Here is a 21,633-nt window from a genome sequence, read left to right as displayed (position 1 = left end):
TTCAGCCTCCTCACTTAGGTTCAGCTGAGTTATGCAGCGGTAGAATAAGCAAAAATCACTGCACAGCACTCTTCCTTACAGTCGTCTTCCATGGCTAGTTCAGCATTTCATCGCCTTTTAAGAAGAAACTATTTCCCAGTCTCAGCACAGCCTCCCTCACCTGGGGTGACAAGAGCTGCAGGTCTCCCCTCTTGGCAACCTGCCATGCAGCTCAGCCCCCTAAAAACCACACTTGGTACTGTCACATCATACACCATGGCACAAAAACCTCCAGAATCCTGCTGCTCAGCTTCAACTTTTTAAGATAAGCCTTAGGCTCCTAACTCATCTGAGCAGTCCAAGTCACAATAAATTCCCCAACTCCTACGCTGCTATAGGGTCTAGCACCCTAAGAAAACACGATTTGTATCATTAGTAACACCTTCTAAATAAAAAGTAGCCAACCCCTTCCTCCACTGCTTACTAGCCTACCACATTTTTTTAATTTGCTTTATTGATGCTTTAATTTCCTCCTCTGCAATCCACACCCACACCAGGTGCATCAAATGCACTGAGTCCCACCTGCAGCTTTTTACACAGATTAGGTGGTAGTGGCAATGCTGTAAAAGGTCCTTTATAGGTCTCCCTTTCTGCAACGAAGTCGAAGTTTCAAGCCAGGAACTGGTTTAATCTGATTTCTTTTTAAGATGCTTGAGCACCCTGAATGAAAAAAAATGCTATTTTGATAGTTACAGTCCAAGCACATAAAGCAATTCATGTTTAATTTAAAATCTTGGTTTGGATTTAACAGGCTCACTTGTTGAAGTTTGATATTAAAATAAACCTTACAACACTGTTTTCATAATTATCTGCTCTGACTTTATTAACGTGTAAACACCTTCAAATATTTTAAAGAAAAAACATAATAGTAATGCAAACTTTATCTTGGATGAGGGAAATACAAGAATTTATGTTTAAAAGAGTGACTGTTATTTCAAAATAAACATCCGACACTTTCACAAGTTGGTTTTATTTTCTTTTTTCTCTGTTCATTTAAAACCAAATCTCTCAGTTCATATATTAAGAAGGTGTTTTGTTTTCAGCTGTGCTGCATTTTTAAAAATAGTGTTGCTTACGGCCTGTTTTACGCTCCCATAAGAGCTACATACGTTGCTTCTATGAGAACTGCATCTTCCTATGGCTTTTCAAATGATTTCCTGCTTGTGTTTAATCTTCCTAGAAAACATCTCAAAATAAGAATAAAAGGCTACCATTTTGCTTTCCAAAACCATGTTTGAATGTGTACCTGAGTATGGTGCAACCAAGCAATTGTGACACGTCTGTATTTAGCAGAAGTTTTTAGATGGCGAGGAAAGAGGGTTCCACAGAAATACAACACAATGTGCTGATTTTAATAAGGCACAGAACATGAAAGAAGAAGGTCTTGATCCTGCCTGGCCAGCAGATCCTCTTTGGTTAATTTTAAAGATAACAGGAACAGATCAAAAGGATGTGTTTTGAAATTAAACTTCAAAAAATACGGATAATATACTTACTACCTGTAGTAAGTGAATGCTCGTCCCATTCACCGTGTACCGCACTATTAGGTCAGCAGCAGTATTGGATATCATAGGCATCCAGTCAGTAGTAGCAAAGTGCAGGAACACAGATTACAAATAACAAATAAGACTTCCAAAATGTATGAGTATTTTTAAAAAAATTTATTTCATTTTTAATGAAACAACTGAGTTCTGCTCAAATTTATACAGTCAGTGAAATAATCCTATAAAATGATTTTTCTAGGACGTTACAAGGCACATAAATTACCAAATATAAACATAGAAAAGTAGCCAAAATAATGAACTAAGCCCCCATACGCCTTCAGCTATTTCAGAGGTGTGTGAGTGATTTACAAGAACGTGAATCACTCTACTGACAGGGTAATGAATATTTCACGTTTGGCATGACCAACAAAAGTACAAATCGGGAAGGAAAAGCCGGGATTCGGGAACAGCGTCGTGTTTTGTGGCTCGGGAGGGACTCGCGTCTTCCGAGGCTCCTCCTGGGGTCAAAGGGTTGGGCATCTTTTCCTGCTTCCCTTAGTGGTCCAGCGCCCGTACCATGGGGTGTCTGTTGTCTGATAGAGGAAGGGGCAACATCTCCATTTCCCCCGGGGCTTCTATTTTGGGCGACTTTGTAAAAAAACCAGGAAGGATTGACATACAGATCTAGCGCTGAGAATTGGCTTTAGCTTTAAAGAGTAGGTGTGCAGGGCGTTTCTCGGGCTTTTTTTTGTATTAAAAAGTAATTGCTTTGGGAAGTCATTTGGCATGCAAAAAGTCTTTATGTTCTACTGGTTAAGAAAATCTTGCAACCCATAAAAATAGTAAATTTTTATTTCATTTCAAGCGGCATTACCAAATAATTTCCACAAATATTCGTTTTCCACCTGCATATATATTTTTCAACTAGCCTAAAAATCAAGGATTCAATGTAATAAGATTTTCATACAAATATATTGTATTGTGTATTTTCTTCCATTACCAGGATCCACTCCTTTATGGAACTCTAAGTATACATTCACATATTAAAGAGTAATAATTTGGCTAAAAATATATGTCTATTTCTTATCTGATTGTAGTAATTAGCCTATCGAGGGTAATTTGCTATAAAAGATACAGTACTAGAAATAAATAGTTCTACGATTCGAAGATCTTCAAAATGGGTTGCCATTTCCAGTCTGTCTTAAATGTTCCAAAGTCCTTTTAAAGCAGAAGCTAAATTTACTACACTTGAGAAAATAATTTGGACCTACATACATAGAGTCCCGATCACATGAGAAGCTTATTTCACTTAATCTCCTTCTTGGTTTTGTAATGGGCAGAAACAACCAGGTAATTGTCTGGATTCATGTCCCTGAGGGTTGGAGATTTGCTCTGGATCGGAGAAGTTTTCCCATCCACCCGGGAGATCTGCAGCATTCGGCACGGGTCGTGCTTCAGTAAATAACCCGCAAAAGTCTCCCATCCTCCTCCGACGCGAACCATCACGTGTTTGTTGTGCAGCATCTGAAATTGCATATACAGAAAACAAACAAACAAACAGAAAAACAACTCTTGAAAGTGAACAATTCACTGGGGAATCGCATTTGTTTTTTTCTGCTGGGAAAAGCTGTGCTTGCTTTAATTGAAAGTCACAGACGTTAATAGTCTGCTTCATAGGGAAGGGAAGGGAAGGGAAGGGAAGGGAAGGGAAGGGAAGGGAAGGGAAGGGAAGGGAAGGGAAGGGAAGGGAAGGGAAGGGGGAAGGGAAGGGGGAAGGGAAGGGGGAAGGGAAGGGGGAAGGGAAGGGGGAAGGGAAGGGGGAGGGGAAGGGGGAAGGGGGAAAGGGAAGAGGGAAGGGGGAAGAGGGAAGGGGGAAGGGGGAAGAGGGAAGGGGGAAGGGGGAAGAGGGAAGGGGGAAAGGGGAGAGGGAAGGGGGAAGAGGGAAGGGGGAGAAGGGAAGGGGGAAGGGGGAAGAGGGAAGGGGAAGAGAAGGAAGGGGGAAGGGGGGGAGAAGGAAGGGGAGGGGTGGAGAAGGAAGGGGAGGGGAGGAGAAGGAAGGGGAGGGGAGGGGAAGAAGAAAGGGGGAAAGGGGAGGAAAGGAAAGGAAAGGAAAGGGGAGGAAAGGGGAGGAAAGGAAAGGAAAGGGGAGGAAAGGAAAGGGGAGGAAAGGAGAGGAGAGGAGAGGAGAGGAGAGGAGAGGAGAGGAGAGGAGAGGAGAGGAGAGGAGAGGAGAGGAGAGGAAAAAGGAAAGGAAAAAGGAAAGGAAAAAGGAAAGGAAAATAGTAGAATGTTTCTTATTTTAATTTAATAAGTAAATTAAAAACCTTAAGAAAATGAGATAGCATTTAAAACTCAAGGTTTTCATATTTTATGTAAACAATGATACATGTTTTTCCAGTCCTGTAGCACCAAGTGATCCTTTTTTTCATGTGTTTAGTATAAACACGTTAGGGAACATGAATGGTTTTTAGATTTTTTTCTTTTTAAATATGCTAGTAAAGACACTATTTTACATGTCTTGGAACTGCTTTTTTTATAGGATAGGAAACTACAGAAAAGGAGCAGTGAAGGGCAAACAACCAAAACAATCATCTTAATCTCCTAAAACATCAAAATAATTACGTAAGAAAATGAAGTACCATTTAGTTGAACAATTTAGTATTGCTGACATATATTCTATCTAAAACAGCCTAATACTGTAATTAAATTAGTCTAATGACGGACATCAGAAATAATATATCTGGAACAGTTTGGAGATATCTGAATTTATGCTGAGTTGTGAAAGAAAATAGGGGTAAAGTCCCCAAGCTCTTACTAGTGGGAAATCTCAGTACTGCTGACTGTATTCCAGACACACCAGGGTTTGACCAACCAAGCAATTTCAGGCTGAGAGGGGTATGTAACTGCCAAATTAGGTACCTGTCTCTAACGTATATCCTCCAAATTCACACTCATTTTGTGCCTAAACTCTATGTTTTTCACCAAGTCCCGATGTCACTTCTCCCATGGCCGCACCTCTGAGTTCAATTGGCAGTTTCACTAATTTCTCCCCTCTGGTTCTCCACACGGAAAAGTCAAATAAATACCAGTGAGGTATCATAAAGCAGCATTGTCTATAGAAGCCACGTCATAAATCACATATTGAAAAGTGCTTTGATTAGTACATCTTATGAAATGCAATCATCATTTAGTTGTAGTGCCAGAAATTCAAATTTGCCCCTGTAAAAGGCACGCCACAAGATGCTTCATGTAATCAGGGTGGTGACATTTGGATTTACAGCCGCAATGTGTATACGGGCTCTTCTACGCATCCAAAACCTCCTCGAGGGCTGATAGTATTGGCAGTTGAGATTTATGTAGCACATAAGCCTTTTGTAACATAGCACAATTCAGATTAATGCACATAGCATAGACGACAAAAGAAGAAACATTCCCAGTCAAACAAAATCACAGAAAATTAACGGCAAAAATGTAACTGGGGAAAAAAAATAAGCAAGCCAAACCAAAACAGCCTAAAAATATGTTATTTGACTTGTGTTACGTGAGGCGACAGATTCACCTGGAGTGAGGAAACCGTGGCAAACTGTACAGCTTTGTGATGCTGGAAAATCTGGGTAAGTTTTAAAGGAATCAAACTCTTCATTTGAACAAGCAGCTGCAGATGAAATCTTGTTAGAAAGCTTTCATTTCAAACATTTTAATGCAAGGAAATTCTTGTTTCTGCATTCTGGTTTTTATGTGAAACGCAGTGGGAAGTCAATTCAGCTTTATAGATACGGAAAAATAAAGTTACTTCTGATCCATCCTAACGAGAGCACACTCAAGTACTCTCCATTTAATTAACATCTCTCAGCTCCTGAGACATCCTGTGCTGTTGCTCTGGGTTGTAAAGTGTTAGTCTCTGCAATAGCTATACACAAGGGAGGTTTTTCAGACTCACATCTTTGCCAATTAGACTTTTTCTCTTTCCTCTCAAGCTTTGTGTTTTAGTTTCAAGGCTTCATTTTGAACTGGCAATGGCATGAGCAGCCTTTAGCCATATAAGATTTGAATTGGGTCTTTGGTCTGGACAATATATCATGAACGAAGCAAACGGTTTTTACATCAAGTTTGTAAAGTGCAGCTCAAACAGTGACATAGCCTTGAGACAACAGAGTCTACAGAATTTTATTTAGCGGCTTTCTCCTCTTTGAATGTCTAAAAAGCGTTCAAGAAATGCCCCAAAAACTTTTCACAGAAAAGCATTTTAAGCCCAACTTTAGTCCGCTGCAACATGTGATGCAGGAAGGAATGAATTGCTGCTGAATTTCAGCTTCCACGTATTGTCACAGGGGGGTTCACGTTCCAAGAGCAGCCAGTATCTGGACTTTTGATTAAGAGCTGGGAGTGGAAAGTTAGCAAAAAGTATATTTAGTTCCATTTCCCTTAGGGACTACTGTGCAGACAAATAAAACCTACTGCTGGGATGTTATTTCCTGATGCTCAGGTTAAATTTACATCTTCTGCCTTTCCACTCTTTTCTTCTTTCTCTTTGTAGTATTAGACTATTATAAAAGTCATTGAATGCTTGCTTTCTATAGAGACTGGGTTTTCCTATATGCTAAATATAGTCCATGTTCATGCTGTGCTGTGCCGTGCCACAAAAGCACCATATTGGCCATATTTCTATGTTAATAACACCAGCACAAATCCAGAATAATTCTGCTAGCTACAGAATTGAAGAATTTTTCACCAAAAAGAAAATAAAAATAAACAAAAACAAATCCAAAACTTGCTCTACTTTCTAAGTGAAAAAGCAGTTTCCTCTGCAACATATTTCAGTTGAAGGTGAAACTTTTGAGTTTTTTATGATCCACCCAATCCAGCTTTTCCATTGCACGAGATCTCTGAGAAAGAAGTCAGACTGTACAATAATAAATATCATCAGTCACTTATCAATGTAAATAAATTCATGACATACGTGTATTTTCACACTGCTATCTAGCTAATTGAAACTGAGAAAACCCTTTCTGTAAGATAAAATTCAACATATGGTTATGATATCCATAAATCTTCCTTATTTCTGTTGTGTCTGAGGCAGGGCTGTCAGTAAAGCTGTTCCCCCTAGAATCTGTGTTGAGGTTAGAACAGTTGAATCTATGGTGAAGGAAACAGATGAGAAAGCAGATGACCAGACAATAGCATCAGAGGAGCAATTAGAGATTGCTTCAGTATGCATAAGGCTGTATCAAGACATAACATGAAAATAGTCAATAAAAGGTAAACTAAGCTGTCATTGTATAGGACTTTGGTATCAAAGTGAAATGTAGTCTAAATGGTTCTGGTTTTCACATAAATCAGTTTACAGAGTCTTATGCCTTATTCAAGACATCATGTATGTAAATGTATTTAAGCTTATGTAAATGAGCATAGTTTTACTGACTTAAAAAAAAACCTCTTTCGTTTTATTGGAACTGAAAATCTGCCCAATGTTGTTATTCTTCAGATTATATTATAACTTTCTTAAATAATATTTTAGGGAGGGGAGGGGAAGCATTACACACTATGGATCTGTTCCAAGTCCTGCAAAAGCCAACAGAAAGAACCCTACTGACTCGAAAGGAACTTGGGCTGGGCTCTGGAACACAAACACAGCAACTCAAAGCAAATCATAGCCTGGAGTTACTTGTGATTTTAGGCCAACTTAAGAAACTATGTAGGTTACATACTGAGAGAATATTGACTATAAAATCCAAGGATGTTTGGCAAAATAATGCAGTGCATCACACCAGTGGCTGTGCAGAGTAAATGTTGCACTCCCAAAGTGAAATGATAATGAGATTGGGAAAGAGAAGAACTGAATACATTTCAATTGCTTTTTACTGAATATGAGCCACTTAGACTCATTGTTATCAGCAGATAGAACCCTTATTTCTCTTATCTTAGCACCTTGTTTGAGAGACACTCGGCCCATGAAATGAGCTTACTGGATCAATATGTTTTTACACTGAGCTCAAAGACATCCCAGGCCAACACCAAGGAAATCCCAGTGCTGTTAAGACCTATCCACATTACTGTGCCAGACCAGTACCCATAGCGAGCTGGAATAACTCCCCACAACCACTGCAGGATTCGAGGTCTGACGTAAATACAAACACACACATGGTAGGCTCAGACATGGCACCTCTACTTTATGATTTTGCTGCAACTCCAGCTGCTGTTACTTGGGAATCATTTTGCTCCAGCTTGTCTGTACCATTTACATCAATGTTCTACCCTCCTGTCTTTCTCAAATCTCAGTATTATTCACTAACCATTCTTAGAGAAAAGGTGAGGGCAAGACACAAAACTCGGACCTGGAACAGGACCCGAATCTGGGCTACCAGCCTTCCCCAGCAAGTCTCTGAGCCTTTATCTAGAATGGGGTATTGTCAAGTAATGATAAATGATTCCACAGGGCACAGCAGACTGGATATAGCATTGCTCCTTGGTCCGTGAAGGTGTTGATGAGACCCAACATGAGCAAGTGCGAGAGCAATGAACAAAAATGAAGAGCTGCAGCGCTGCCCTGTGGACCATGGATTAGTCCTTAATAGTGATGTATAGCAACCACATATTTCTGTAATATTAATGGCATGATACTGACAGTTTACTCATTTCCAGTAAATACCCGTGTAGTAAATACAGTAGTAGGCATTTACACCAAGTTTTCTAAATACATTCAAATGGGGAAGTGAATTTTCAGATATTCGCAGGTAGCTGTTGCTATGTGGAGTTTTTCTGTTTCCCTGACAATTCAACGACCTGAAAACGCCACCAAGGATGCGTGACAGCCATCTGACTAATTGCTGCAAGCCATCTCATCACAGATGCTCAAAGTACCTTGTTAGCAGAGATCATGTAACTTCTTCTCCAGAGTCCATTGTAAAATTTAGAGCAAAATCCTGCAATAGCATCAGATTTGAATACCACTCAGGTTAGATTTAGATACATTCTTCTTTTTAAAAGTTTACAGCCACTGCAGCATACATTTTATAAAGGGTATAACTGCTGCTACATACATAGAGTTCATCCTTATGGACACAAGGAATCACGGGAGCAATTCCCAAGAGGATACAGAAGGAAACCAGCTTCCAGCTAGGAAGCTACAAACTTTCCCTCCATCTATTTTTATTATTTTTTTGGCTTTCCTTCTCATTTTGTCATTGAATTTGTGTGTTGTCTTCCTAGAGAAAAGTTTGAGTCTGATAAAACATAAAGCGTATTTTAGATTTTTAAGAACTCACTAATGTGCCTAAAGTGCATCTTGAAGGAACTCAGATTAAACCTCAACTCTGCAAAGCTGAAAAAGTGCAAATTATGTGGCCAATTCCAGATATTAATTATTCATCCACACTGAAGTAATCTACTTATAGCATATTAATGTGTGTTTTGGCAGGCAACAGTATATTAGTCCCTTCCAATGTGAATTATCCTAGGATCCGATTCTATTAAGAAAAAAGAAACAAAACACAAAACCAACTCTTTCCTCACCTGAAAAACAGGAACAATGCGCTCCTCAATTTTCCCCGTCATCCCTCATTAAGTCCCATTTTCTCTAGGCCTTCTCTTGATATAGGATTATACAAAACTGTTTTGGATTATGTCTACTGGTTTTAAAAGTTCCAAATGATGCGACTTGTATCACTCCAGGCACTACATATGGATTTATTTAGGGACCTCCTCCGAGTTTCTATGCTGTTCTGAAACCCCAATAAAGGAGTTTGCATTTCCCTTTTCTGCAGACACCATGATAATGACATGGAAAGTAGACAGCTCGCTGGATTAACATCTCCTCCTCATTTTCAGGGATTTATATGTAGTAAATCACACTAAATGGATCTCACTTAGCTGGAAAAAGCATTATAAAAAAGCTCAGCTTGAAAAAAAAGATGTCAAGAGCCCACAGTAATTGCTTGTCACAATATTTCTAGCTGTGCTAGAGCTGGGGTTTATAATTAACACACTTTCTGAATTATAAAGAACTTTATTTTAATGTTCTGTCTTGGGCTGTATCAAACACATTAACAGTTTATTGAAACAGTTAATTGAAACGATCTCTTACACCATGTTGTACAAAAAAAAAGAATAGGATGGAATGATACTTTATAAATCATTTGTAAGCTTCACTGATTCAAGTCTGTATTCCTGAAAACAATCAAATGCAAACATTTTATAGTAAATATTAATGGTGGAAAATAAACCAGAATGGAGGCATTCATCAGAATCTCTACATCTCCATTTTTGGGCAGAATAATATTTATTGCTTTTTGTCAAGTGATATTTCTCACTGAACGAGGAGCTCGGTTTTCACGCAGAACTTAACAAAGTTCCCAACCGCTTCAGCAACACCACCACAATTATGTTCTCTATTGATTGACATATGGGGTGGAACGACACCAAAAAGAAGTATTGACTTAAATAGGTGGTACAAAAAATCATATCAGTATCATTCCAGCTGGAATGATTTTCAGTGACTGCTGATATACTGAAGGCTGATAGATTTTCCAGGTGAGGCACCCTCAGAGGCCTTTAAAGTGTATATAGACCAGGCCTTACACTAAATATCAACCAGAAACCTCCTATAATCCATTGAGTCATTTTTTCACTTTGTTTCAGATCAAAAGAACAAGCAGACTTTGTGTATGCAAACACAGAGGGCATCTAAATAATCATCGCCACATGTAAATACACAAAAGACAATTTAAACTTGAGAAGTATGAAACAGAAAATGGCAGGTGTATCTGCTTTTTTCCTTTTCGATATCTGGCTGTCACTTCACTCAGTCAAACAAAATTCATCAGAGAGAACTATAGACTTATCTCTCTTCATTCAGGGGGTCAGCCACAGTAAAGAATGAGGTTTTAAGTTTATCCTTATCTATTTTGAAGTTAAAAGTGAGTAAGTGAGGCTTTCTGAGCTGAGTACTAATTTCCATACATTCTCCTAGGCAAGAACTGTTGTATTAGAGTGCTGAAGATAAAAGAAGGAATGTTAGTGGCGCAATATATTACACACAGTGACATCTTTAAGACAAACACTAACTTCCACCTTATTTATGGTGGGATCCCTGATCTGTGCCTGGTGCCCAACACACAACAAATAAAGATTTAGGGTACTAATGACATATTTTCATACCATTTATCATATTAAACTCCAAATGCTTCAGATACACACATCAGACTCGCATTAATAATAAGACTCAGCTCTCTTAAAAGCCGCCTACCTTCAAATAAGTTAAGACATGAGAGACTCATAAGGTTTAGTGACAATCAACTGACACCTTTAACAGCCACTATTCTCCAAAGGGAAAAATGTTTGATTTTTAATTGTTGTATCTGTGTTTCCATTAAACTGTTGTTCCTACCCAGATATTTGTCAGTTTTCTATCACATAATTAAGCCTCAAAAAGGATGTAGAAATTCTTCAGCATTTGCAAAGTGACAGCAGCTTATAGTATTAATATTATGTACTATAATTTTTTATTTTAACATGGCATTATTGTAGCATAGTATTGAATAGGTATTACCTACTGTTTCACTGTTAAATCTATTAACAAATTCTGCAAGGAAGTAGAAATGGAAATGTTTAAACATATAAAGAAAGCAAAGAGCCAATCTCCAAATTTTGGAAGCCTACTCAAAAATACAAACCCCTCTGTCTCCTATTCCTTTTACAGACTTAGTGGGAATTAAGAAATTGAAAACTTGGCACAGAATGTAATGAATCTGGGTAGACAGTAGATAGAGATTTTCTTCCAACTTTGCTTATTCAAATCTGACCTGAAATATGTAATTCTTTGTGGGCTCTGTCAAATGTCTGTGGTCTCAAAGCAGAGAGCTGTTGCCCAATTGTAAAGCATGTTTTGTTTTTGATGATGTTAGCAAAAAGATCAGAGACTTGGCCAAGCCTGGGCTCTTATTCCTCAAAATGCTGCTGCCAGTTCAGGCCTTTGCTGATCTGATTGAGGAAGTTTTGGAAGCCAGAGTTGCATCTGATTTTTGTTCTTCAATACCGTGTAGGAAAGGTGGATATTACAGGTACTAAATTATTTAACTGTGTTATTTTTGTATCCTCCCTTGCTCACAGGGTTTTTCTCTCATAACAGAAGTTGACTTCTTAAGACAGTTCTGCATCAACATGAAAATGCCACTATTCAAGAGGCAGAAGGAGTGGTGTTTGAAGCATGAAGAAGCACTATTACTTTGCCACAAAACCAGAGGCTCACTAACAATACTTACAACATAATGCCTGCAAGCTTCAAAATACTTAAACATCGATATGAAGATGATCCATGGGAGGTGCGTAAGTTAACTCCTGGTCTCCTAGCAGATTAACTAACATATGCACCAAAAAGCCTCAGAGGAAACAGAATTAAATCTAATAAAACTGAATGAGACCAGTTACACAACATTTTCATTAAGTGGCTGATCCAGTTCCTACTGAAGCCAATGGGAATTTATCTAATTCTTTGAAACATATTTTGGGTCATGTTTTTCTGAAATCTGAACCTGACCCTTTTACAAAATAAGTGTTTTTTTCTTTTCTGAAGAAGCCTCAAGGATAAGGGCTTTAAAACCATACCCACCATGTCCTTTGTTAATTAAATCCGCTCCTTACAAAGCAGCCCTCTCATTCTCCTTTTCATCTCATAGATATTTCTATGAAAAGGTGCATATGAACATCAACTTTTTTACTTCACTAAGTATCACACTGTGGAGAGTTCTCTCCTCTTGAAACATGAACTCGTCCTTCATTAACAAGTCAGTCATTTTGCTTGCGTGTTGATTTCTCCTTTTTCTAGACTGACATTACTCTTCATTCATCATCTGTCCATTCAGCAACTGTTTTCACTTGCAAAAACACTCCTTCCAATGAGAAACTTCAGCAAAAGGAGGGCAAATAAAGCTAACCTGAAATGAGAACACCTTTGCCTCTTGGGACTTAGTTTCTTTTTGAACCTTCTTTATTCCATTTGCAAGTTTCTACTACAGGATCTCTGGGCCTCATTTGAGATTTGCACCACGCAACTTTTCAATTTATTTTTTCCCATACTTATCTGACTTGTTAAACTACTTTATGAGTCAAAACTCTTTCTTTCTAGTGCTTATGAAACACTGTTGTAAGATGTCACATTTTCAGCACAGGGCTGAGGATGCAACTGGGGACTGGAGATATCTGCTATCTGTCTAAGCATCTAATGATTTGGCTGAAATCAGACTGATGTAGCTCAAAACACAAAGGCATCATATATTAACATACCTTGTTGGTATGACCTATATTACCCAGTAACCTGCTGAAGAAAATTAAAATGCTCTAACACTGCTTAAGTGACATATAATTCATACATGATTGTAAATTCCCCTTAGCAGGAAGGCAAGTGGAACTTGTCTAACCCTTTAAAAATCTGGGGACACTGCTCACAAGTACCTCAAGTCTCTGCCTTTCACCCTTACATAGAGCTAAATCCTGCTCCTTGGTTATTGTTTATCCAGGAGGCAAATCCTTCTCACCAAGCATCACAGCAGTATGAAATGAAAACAAAGAATCTTTTAGATTCAGTCACAGCCCAGCAAACTAGTGTGCGATCAGGTTAGAAACCCAAAAACAAGGGGAAAGAGTTTATAAATTGTTCCTAGTGGAGTGGACATCTGTGGAAAAGTTGGGATGGCTTCTTAGTTACATCTTGGTTTAACAGTTGCTCAAAGTGGGAAGTTTATAAAGGTCTGAAGGAAGCCAGGAAACATATAGTTGCACATAAAGACACAGGGTGTCTAAGAAAACGGAAGAAATAGGATACTAAATGACTAAAGCCTCATACAGTCTTTGGGAAATAACACAGGATAAAACCAGGACCAAGACATCCACTTAAGCAGTCAGAGACCAGGTAAATGGCATGGTTATAGTCGTAACAGGCATCATGTGCCAGATTTTTCTATTTGATATTTCAGCAGAAGATCACACTAGAACAGCACACAGCCTCCCAAAACAGGCAACAGGAATTCCTGACAACAAGGCTCCTGTAAATCCAATCTAACAGCTTACATGGGGTAACAACTAATGGATTTATCACAAGTACAGTAACCGCAGGGTGGTGACAGAATGACAGGGTAGAAAACAGGGTGTCCCAGGATGTGGGGATCAGAGAATAGAATCATTGATAAGTGAGATGACAACAAATGGGTAACCCAGAAACACCCACTGCAATATTAAAGCCAGCAGTACATAAGAGCTGGGGAAATCAAGTTTCTTTTGAGTAGGTGTCGAAGAGCTAGCAACAATCAAGCAGCACACCAAAACCCTGAACTGATGAGAGACATGGAATAAAGGATGGGCAGGGAGATCTCAGGGCAACTAACAGTAATTACTGAAACCATCGAAAGACAATTTAAAGACTTGAATGACAAATTGGATGTGCGACTGTCAACACCATCCTGTAAATGATGGGATCTAGCATAGAGATGATTTTTAGCTGACACCCAGTCACCCAAAGAGACGGTAGAGACTGAAACTATGGAGCAATGATCAAGAGAATTGTACGTGATACCTGACATGGGGAGCTGAAGCACACACAAAGACACATGGAAGGTGGTGTCAGGGCAACTAAGAATTTTATAGGAAAGCAGGATGAAAAAAAAAAGGACCACTGGCACAGTGAAGTGAACAGAAAGATCTCATTAAGCCTGAGGCACTGATTAATGTAGAGGTCTCAGCGTGAGGAGTAGCATTTCCACCATTAAAGATACTTAGAACGCATGAAATAATATCTCGCTTTCTGCAAAAGAAATAATCAAGTGAGGAAACTGGAATTTTTCCCCTTTCACATTGCGAAAATGCAGCCTCCTCCCTCTATTTGTTCTTGGCAAGAAATGAAGTGAATATGCTTGGTATAATGGCATAAAACACTAACGCACGTGGATGCAGACTAATGAAGAAAATGGCCTGTTCCACTGTTTCAGCTCTGGATTGAATACACATGCAGGCAGCCAGCCTTGTTTGCAAGGCTCTGGATTACAGCAGGAGTTTAATCACTTTTCATAGACTTGAAGAACCCAGGAGTAGGATTAGAAGGTAAAACCACAGCCACGTAAATCCTGCGTGGCACAGACACCTGAAGGTCAACAGCCTATTGACCTCTAGAGGTTAAGGCAAAGTTGCATAAAGCATTTTTACAAAGAGAAAGCACTGGAGAAGGTCAAAGTATTGTCTATAGCACAAATGTGGCACCTTCATTTCTGGTTTCAGAATATAGCACTGATCGAAATAATTACTCAAAGTATTCCCGCCTAACTTACTGAACACCTTGGAGTGTGTTTGGATATAAACAACATGAGTTTGGAAACGTGGGCTTCTCCCTCTTGAGTAAACTTTCCCTCAAACCTTACTTTTAGCTTTTGTCTGGCACAATTTTATAGGTTTTGGGAATAGTACACGTTTGGTGTCTAATTAACACTAGACCTCAGCTGCGGTTTGAAAAAAGCATCCAGCGTAGGCGAGCGCTTTGTGTGCGAGAAATGACTCAGACACAGACAGAAGCAAACACACTTGCTTACTCATTAGGAGACAAGTGAATTTCTGACAAGTGGAGGCTTTTATTTCTTGGACTAGGAGGAATATTGTCGAGGAAAATTATTTAGATGTGGGAGTCACGTTCAGAATGACATTTGTAAGTAAAGGGACTGGGCATTTCCAAGCACTTTGGGTAAGATGCTGTACCTGGGTGAGGACAATGAGGGTGACAGTTTCTTGTTGCTTCACATCCATACGATGTGTGGACCAGCTACAAAACAGGTTTATTCCCTGAAATGTGGGATATCCAACAGAAATCTGGTTGTTTCTAGCCACAGCACTGACTCCTAAGAAATATTTTATGCAACGCTCAGCGGAAGATATGATATGGCAAACAGATGAAATACAGAAAAAGAAATGAGACAGAGTTTATGAGGTTAAGTGAAAGAGAAAGCGTAAACTGGCAAATGCTGTCTCTGGATGGAGACATGGGAAGCCAGATGTACTAAGATCAAATAATGGGGAGAGAGGAGACTTTCTTTCAGAAACAAAAAATTCAAAACCATAAGCATGAGGCTGCCAAAATAAATCTGTGAGTGACCACTTAAAAAGAAGAAAAAGGCTCTACTCTTACCTTTGAATAAAACTATAATTAATTTTCTTAACTGTAGATAGTTAATATTTCTATTAGCATTTTGAGCCTTGAAATGCATCTCTTAAAAACAAATTGCTAAGGGACAATTCTATCTCACTTTCTAAAGTTAAGTAAGTTTTTACCCCTCCAGGAACACCACTGAAGTGAGATATTACTCAGAATGAGTTAGAGAGGCAAAATCTAATGAGAATATAAAGCATGAGTTCTGTTTATAAACTACACTACTTTTAAACAGAAACCTTTCTAAGTACAAAAGGGATTAATTTTACCCAGATTATCAAGATTCTCCTAATTCACATTCCTTTCAGGATGTTGAGTAATTTACAAAGTGTATTCATGCACAGAGCAATCATCCATTTAGATTTTGCCACTGAATTCAGCAAATCTAGCATTTCACCATGCAAATGTGCGTGGGTTGCATGTGAACACGCTCGTGTTACAGCACCGCAGTACATGAAAATGTTCTTTTGAACCCTAAAGTGCCATCTGTTTTCTAGCTATTTTCTCAAGACTCGTTCTTTCTCTCCTAATTTCCTGAATAACAGCTTCAAAACAGCACAACAGAAAATATTCCCTGCAATTAAATAAAAGAAAACCACCGCTACTTTGAAGTATATGCAAGATTAATGCAGAACCTGGAGTTAAAATGTGCTTGCTTCTTTGTGCATCCATATCCTCAGGGATATCAGTATGGAAGACCCAGCAATCACTTTCCTGTGCTTGTGATCTTTGTAATATTTGTCACGAATGTGACTATAGGACATTTTCCCCAGCCACTATTTTCCTCAGTGGACAAGACACTATTAGTTATCAGTGAGCCATTCTGACCTCTATAGACACTAAACCTAAAAAGATGTTTTCAGAAGCAGCGTTGCAGCAGGACCATACCCTGTGCACAGAAAAGCAAGCAAGTGGAATGTGGTTTCTCACAAGTGTGGAGGAAAAATAAGGGAAGTTTTGTTATTAGGAGTCATTCATTCCACTTAAAGCATATGACAGTCAGGCATGTTGTGGAGGCTGGAAAGTCCTTGAGTAGAAAAACATTTAAGTAAAGTAGATGAATGTATTTTTGCTGAAATAAAGCTGTCAGTATCTGTAATTATATTTTTCTAGCACATGAGATGGTGATATTAAGTGTTTGTGAACACAAATTGCTCAGAGCCAGAAGGTGAAACCTCTTATCTTATTTCAAACAATAGGAGTTTGAGCTGCATTTCATATAGATTTGATTCACTAGTGGCTGTTTTAAACCAGCAGCTCATGCTTCTCCCTGTAATTCTGGTCCCCTCATTCCTTTCCTGCTTGCACGTCTGGATTTTCTTCTGGTTGTGTTGAAAAACAATATGCCCATCTTTTGCCTCCTATTGAAATCAAGATGCTACCAGCCCCCTTACTAGTAAAAAAACATGACCCATAAATCATAAAATTATGTTTAAGGTATGTCAGCATCCTCAAGTTGGCTGTTAGTATTTCAGTTTAATGTGTTAGGTCCAAAGTCATAATACTTTGGAAGAAAACCCCCAAACTGCAAACCGCAGTATTAAAGCATGACCCCAACAATTAGTGCCTTTAAACATTTTTGCTACTTAACCTTCTGAGCTTCCACAGACCGCAGGTTCGAGCAGGTCAGTGAGACAAGAACTGGACACACGATTGGTGATTATTCCACTTTTCGTGACTGACCTTCCCCATGACCTCGGGAAATCAATTCCATGAACACACTCTTTTCTTTCACTGCCCTTCTACTTTGTTTAATCTGATAATCTAAAAACCTAAACAGAATTAGCTTCTAGTATGAGTTTTTACAGTGTCTAACATGTGAGATCTGATTTTGGTTGGGTCTTGCAGACTTCACTGCAGAATAAAACCAGAACATTTAACATTAATAAAGTTATAAAACAGAACTACCCCATTTTCTTATACTGTAAACCAAACATTTGCAAAAACATCACCACTCTGCCCTAACCTCTAAACGAACAGACAAATAACGGAATAATTTATTCAGAATTCCCAAATTTCAGGATTTTTTTTACAGTTGGATCTTGTTTTAACCATTTTATTTTCAACCTTTTTTAAGAGAAACACCTACTTTTCATGGCTGTGCACCCCATACTACAAATTAACATTACTTGAAACAGAAAATGTTGTTGCCTGGAGTAGCAAAATGTCATGGCACAAGATGAAGTCACTTTTAGGATAGTGTAATTTCTTACTGAGTCACAAGACTAAAAACCTAGTCAGCAATGGGAAGATGTAATAGCATCAGCTCTCACTTACGCAAAGACAAAATGATGACAAAGTATGGGATCATGCTCATTGATGAGTCTCTCAAGGGCATCACTCTTATGCATTTCTGAGAAATAAATAAAAAATGGCATGCCTGGAGTCATCACAATACAATTCAACCGCTTAGCGCAGCCTATGCAAAAAACCAACCAACCAACCAACCGCACGCACACTAAACCCCAAACACATCAGGATTGCAATTATAAAGAAAGTCACAAGGAGGCAGACAAACACCACAATCAATTAAATGCACGAGAAAAAAAGGAAGGAAAAAGGGTGTTCAGGACAAATAAAGATCTCATAAAGGACAGCTGGAACTTTTTCACTTCCTTCTGTAATGAAAACTAATGGACACTAAATAATCTCCAGACTCCATACCAGATTAGAAGGGACTGAATGGCATGTATTTTATGTTTGCAGATTTATCTTTGTGAAGAACTAAAAAATATTTGGTGCTCCAAGAGGTCATCTGCACTGATCAGCATGACCCATAGCTCGACTTTAGATCGTTCTCTGCAGTCTATGAGCTCATCTGGTATTAGTACCTTCTCTGTGGTATTAGCACCTTGTCATTTGGTTTGACACTATCAAGTAAGCAAAAGGAAAGAAAATAGCCCGAGGTGTTTTCTAGACTGGAGAAAAGAGGTCTGTGCAGTGACAACATGTCGTTTATCTTAGCTGTGAGATACAGACCACAAAGACTGTGTGCTCCTAGGATGGATAAGATGCTATCATTTCTGTTTGAGCATTGGACTGAGGAAAAACCTTGTCTGTGGGTTTAAGGCAGAACACAGACCCGTTGTTTCCAGCACAGGTACCTGACAGGGAAGGCATGTTCCTATTTCCAATTTCTACTCAGGTTTACTTTTAGTTGGAAGAGATTTTTGAAAAAAGATTCTCTTTTCCTTTATCCATATATTTGATTTCCACAAGCTGAATTATATCACAAGTAACAATCACCACAGAATAATTTTCATACTGAACTCGGAGCTGATGCCAACAGCTCCTGCTGTGTGTCTGGGCTTCAATATCCAGCTGAACAGCTTGCTGTGTACCCAGGGAAGCTCTCACAACCATAACGTCCACTGCGGCATCCAGCAGCATCTCTGTATCGCCTTCAATCTGTGCTATATCAAGATGACATTGCCTTTGGAATTTACACGGGAAGATGTTTCATTACATCTTTTTCCAGGAAAGCAACAGTAACACTCCAACAAAAACCCTGCAAAGCACTCTGCAGTGAGGGCCCCAGCAAAAGAATGCTAATAAGATTTGTATTTTTGTGGATATTCTCAGAATAAGAAGTTGCCTAGAATTTTTTTTCGATGAAAAGTTCAATAACGCCTTTATTGCTCAGACTTATTTACCTCCTCATGGCATTACTTTCAGGACTGGCAGAGTGCTGGGGTGTCTGATCCAACCCATAGGAATAAATAATATGCAACAACTATAATACCATTTCGCTTCCTCAAATTCATGAGAGAGACGTTATTTTAATTACAAGCTCTAAGACATATTTTTTGCATGACCTTCAGCAAGGAAATATACTGTAATTCTATACTTCAGGTCTCTAGGCATAACAAGACTTATTTTTTCCATTTCTTCTGTGTACTGGCTTGCTGGCTATTCAAAGATAGGATCTTTGAATATATGTGGATAAAACATCGACGCTAGAAAGAACAGTTTCTAGTAACTGACATAAACCAGTCAGAGAGTAGTTATGGTTGAAATTAAAAGCAGTTTTTAAGATGAACACATGCATTAACATGACTCCTCACTGAATGTTTGCAGATGAAATTATCGTGCCACCTACACATGTCCGAAGATACAGCAAATGTAGAGCACAATTTCAATATGCACTGAGCCCCATCTCAGTGTGAATGCAGCTTATTAAAAAAAATAAATATAAAAAAATAACAAACAAACAGAAAAGAACAACATCAACATTATGCACTGTAATGATGATAGTATTGAAGTTTCATTAAAGTCAGAAATCTAAAACTGGGAAGCCCCAGGCCTCTGATTACATTGGCCTGGGGAGATCATGTGTCAAACCCCAGAAATTATTCAAGAGGAGCTGCAGTATGTTTACAACCTATTTCTTCCTGTGCCAAAGAACTAATGCTTTTTTGAAAAGCTTTTAAAAGCAACGCAATATACCGGACAGACATAAAGCCATTTGTCCTTGGTTGCTTAGTGATCCTAGAATAGAGATGTAAAGAAATTCATAGGGCTTTTATTCTGACTAATTGAAAAGGTTACATGTTATTGTCTAGACTTATCACTCAATAGATTTAACAATATGGTCTGTTAGAAGGAAACTATTCCTTTATACTATTCTCTATGAAAAAGACTCATTAAAATGTGGCTCCACTGAGAATATTGCTTACAAAATCTCTTCTAATAGCAACAGGAATTAGTAAACACCACTGAGGTACATTTATCATGTTTAAGGGTAGGTTACACTTCAATAATTTAATCCATCCATTTTTCCTTCATCTTTTTTCGACAAGATGATTTTTTTCCTTCACTTTCCACAACCCACAAGCTTTAGGGAAATCTGTTCTCTGCATTATAGGTGAGAGAAAATTAAAACCTGCCAAAGAATGGAAATACAAAGCAACAAGTACAGAAACAGAGAAGGGCACACATCTTCTCTTTACAAGGACCCCATGACAATCCAGTTCTCCAAAATGGCAAGGAGGAGAAAACAGGGAACTGTTCTCACCCATCTCCCAGCACCTTGGTATTCTGAGGCCAGAATAGTCCTCAGATAGGTACAATTTAATTTTAGTACCAGTGCAGTAGGGACTATTGCTCAACTCACACCCTAAAAGTAACTTGGTTAATTTGCCCCAAAATTTAAGTAGCATACTCTAGCGCTAGAGAGATGTCAACTAATTCCCAATATATTGAAACAGATCTTCTAGTCTGACTCATTTCCAAAAGGTTCTGGACCATGGAGTGAAGGCTTGGCCTCCAGTTGCAGCAAGAGCTGCAATCCCATCTCCTCTCACTCACGCTCGCTCTGGTAGGAATGTTTCCACCACTCCAGACTCCACCTCCTTCCCTTGATGAGTTGCAGGAGAGCATCTTATTGCATGAAGCACCTTTACACCCTCATTGCTTATAGTAAGCAGTAAAGAACTTCCGGGCTCCAGCCCAACGCCACCCCTGCCTCACTGGGGATACATCATGCACATCAAGAAGGGTACATGGACAGAAGGACAAATAATAGACAGAATAGTTAAGAAGATATATCTTTTTCCTCGTATTTATACAATCCCACTACTAGAGTTCCATTCACCTAGGTGTCCTTTTCCTGTTTCGAAAAATGCCCTCCTAGATTCACAAACCCTCCAGGCAGAGCACAGTAAGGCAAAAAACATTTAAGATTAAAGGTCATGATATGGCTATGTCTAGATCTCCTCTAATATTCATCATTTATCTTGTGAACACATAGTAGTTAACAACTGATAATTAACAATGATTATACTGAATATCAGTATGTCACACGCTCATTCTAACAGCTCTTTTTGATTATTTTCAGTCCAGGTTTATATGGGCTTTTTTATTTGTACAGCAGTTGCCATTGAAAAATGCATCATTTATGTATTTTATTTCACTCTTTTTCACACTCTT

General features: G+C 38.7%; 1 protein-coding gene across 6 annotated transcripts in view; it reads right to left on the bottom strand.

Annotated features, from left to right (window-relative positions):
- Positions 1-1,677: 1,677 nt before the first annotated feature.
- Positions 1,678-21,633, bottom strand: part of GAS2 (growth arrest specific 2) — an 87,833-nt gene continuing 67,877 nt past the window's right edge. For all 6 annotated transcript variants that reach the window (XM_065838877.2, XM_065838880.2, XM_071808822.1 and 3 more), the window contains one exon: positions 1,678-3,047. In XM_065838877.2, coding sequence (XP_065694949.1) covers positions 2,829-3,047 — 219 coding nt within the window. In that variant the 3' untranslated portion in view covers positions 1,678-2,828. The remainder of the gene's footprint in view (positions 3,048-21,633) is intronic.

Source organism: Patagioenas fasciata, chromosome 5 (assembly GCF_037038585.1).
Source record: "Patagioenas fasciata isolate bPatFas1 chromosome 5, bPatFas1.hap1, whole genome shotgun sequence".
Taxonomy (NCBI): Eukaryota; Metazoa; Chordata; class Aves; order Columbiformes; family Columbidae; genus Patagioenas; species Patagioenas fasciata.
This window is presented reverse-complemented; position numbering and strand designations above follow the sequence as displayed.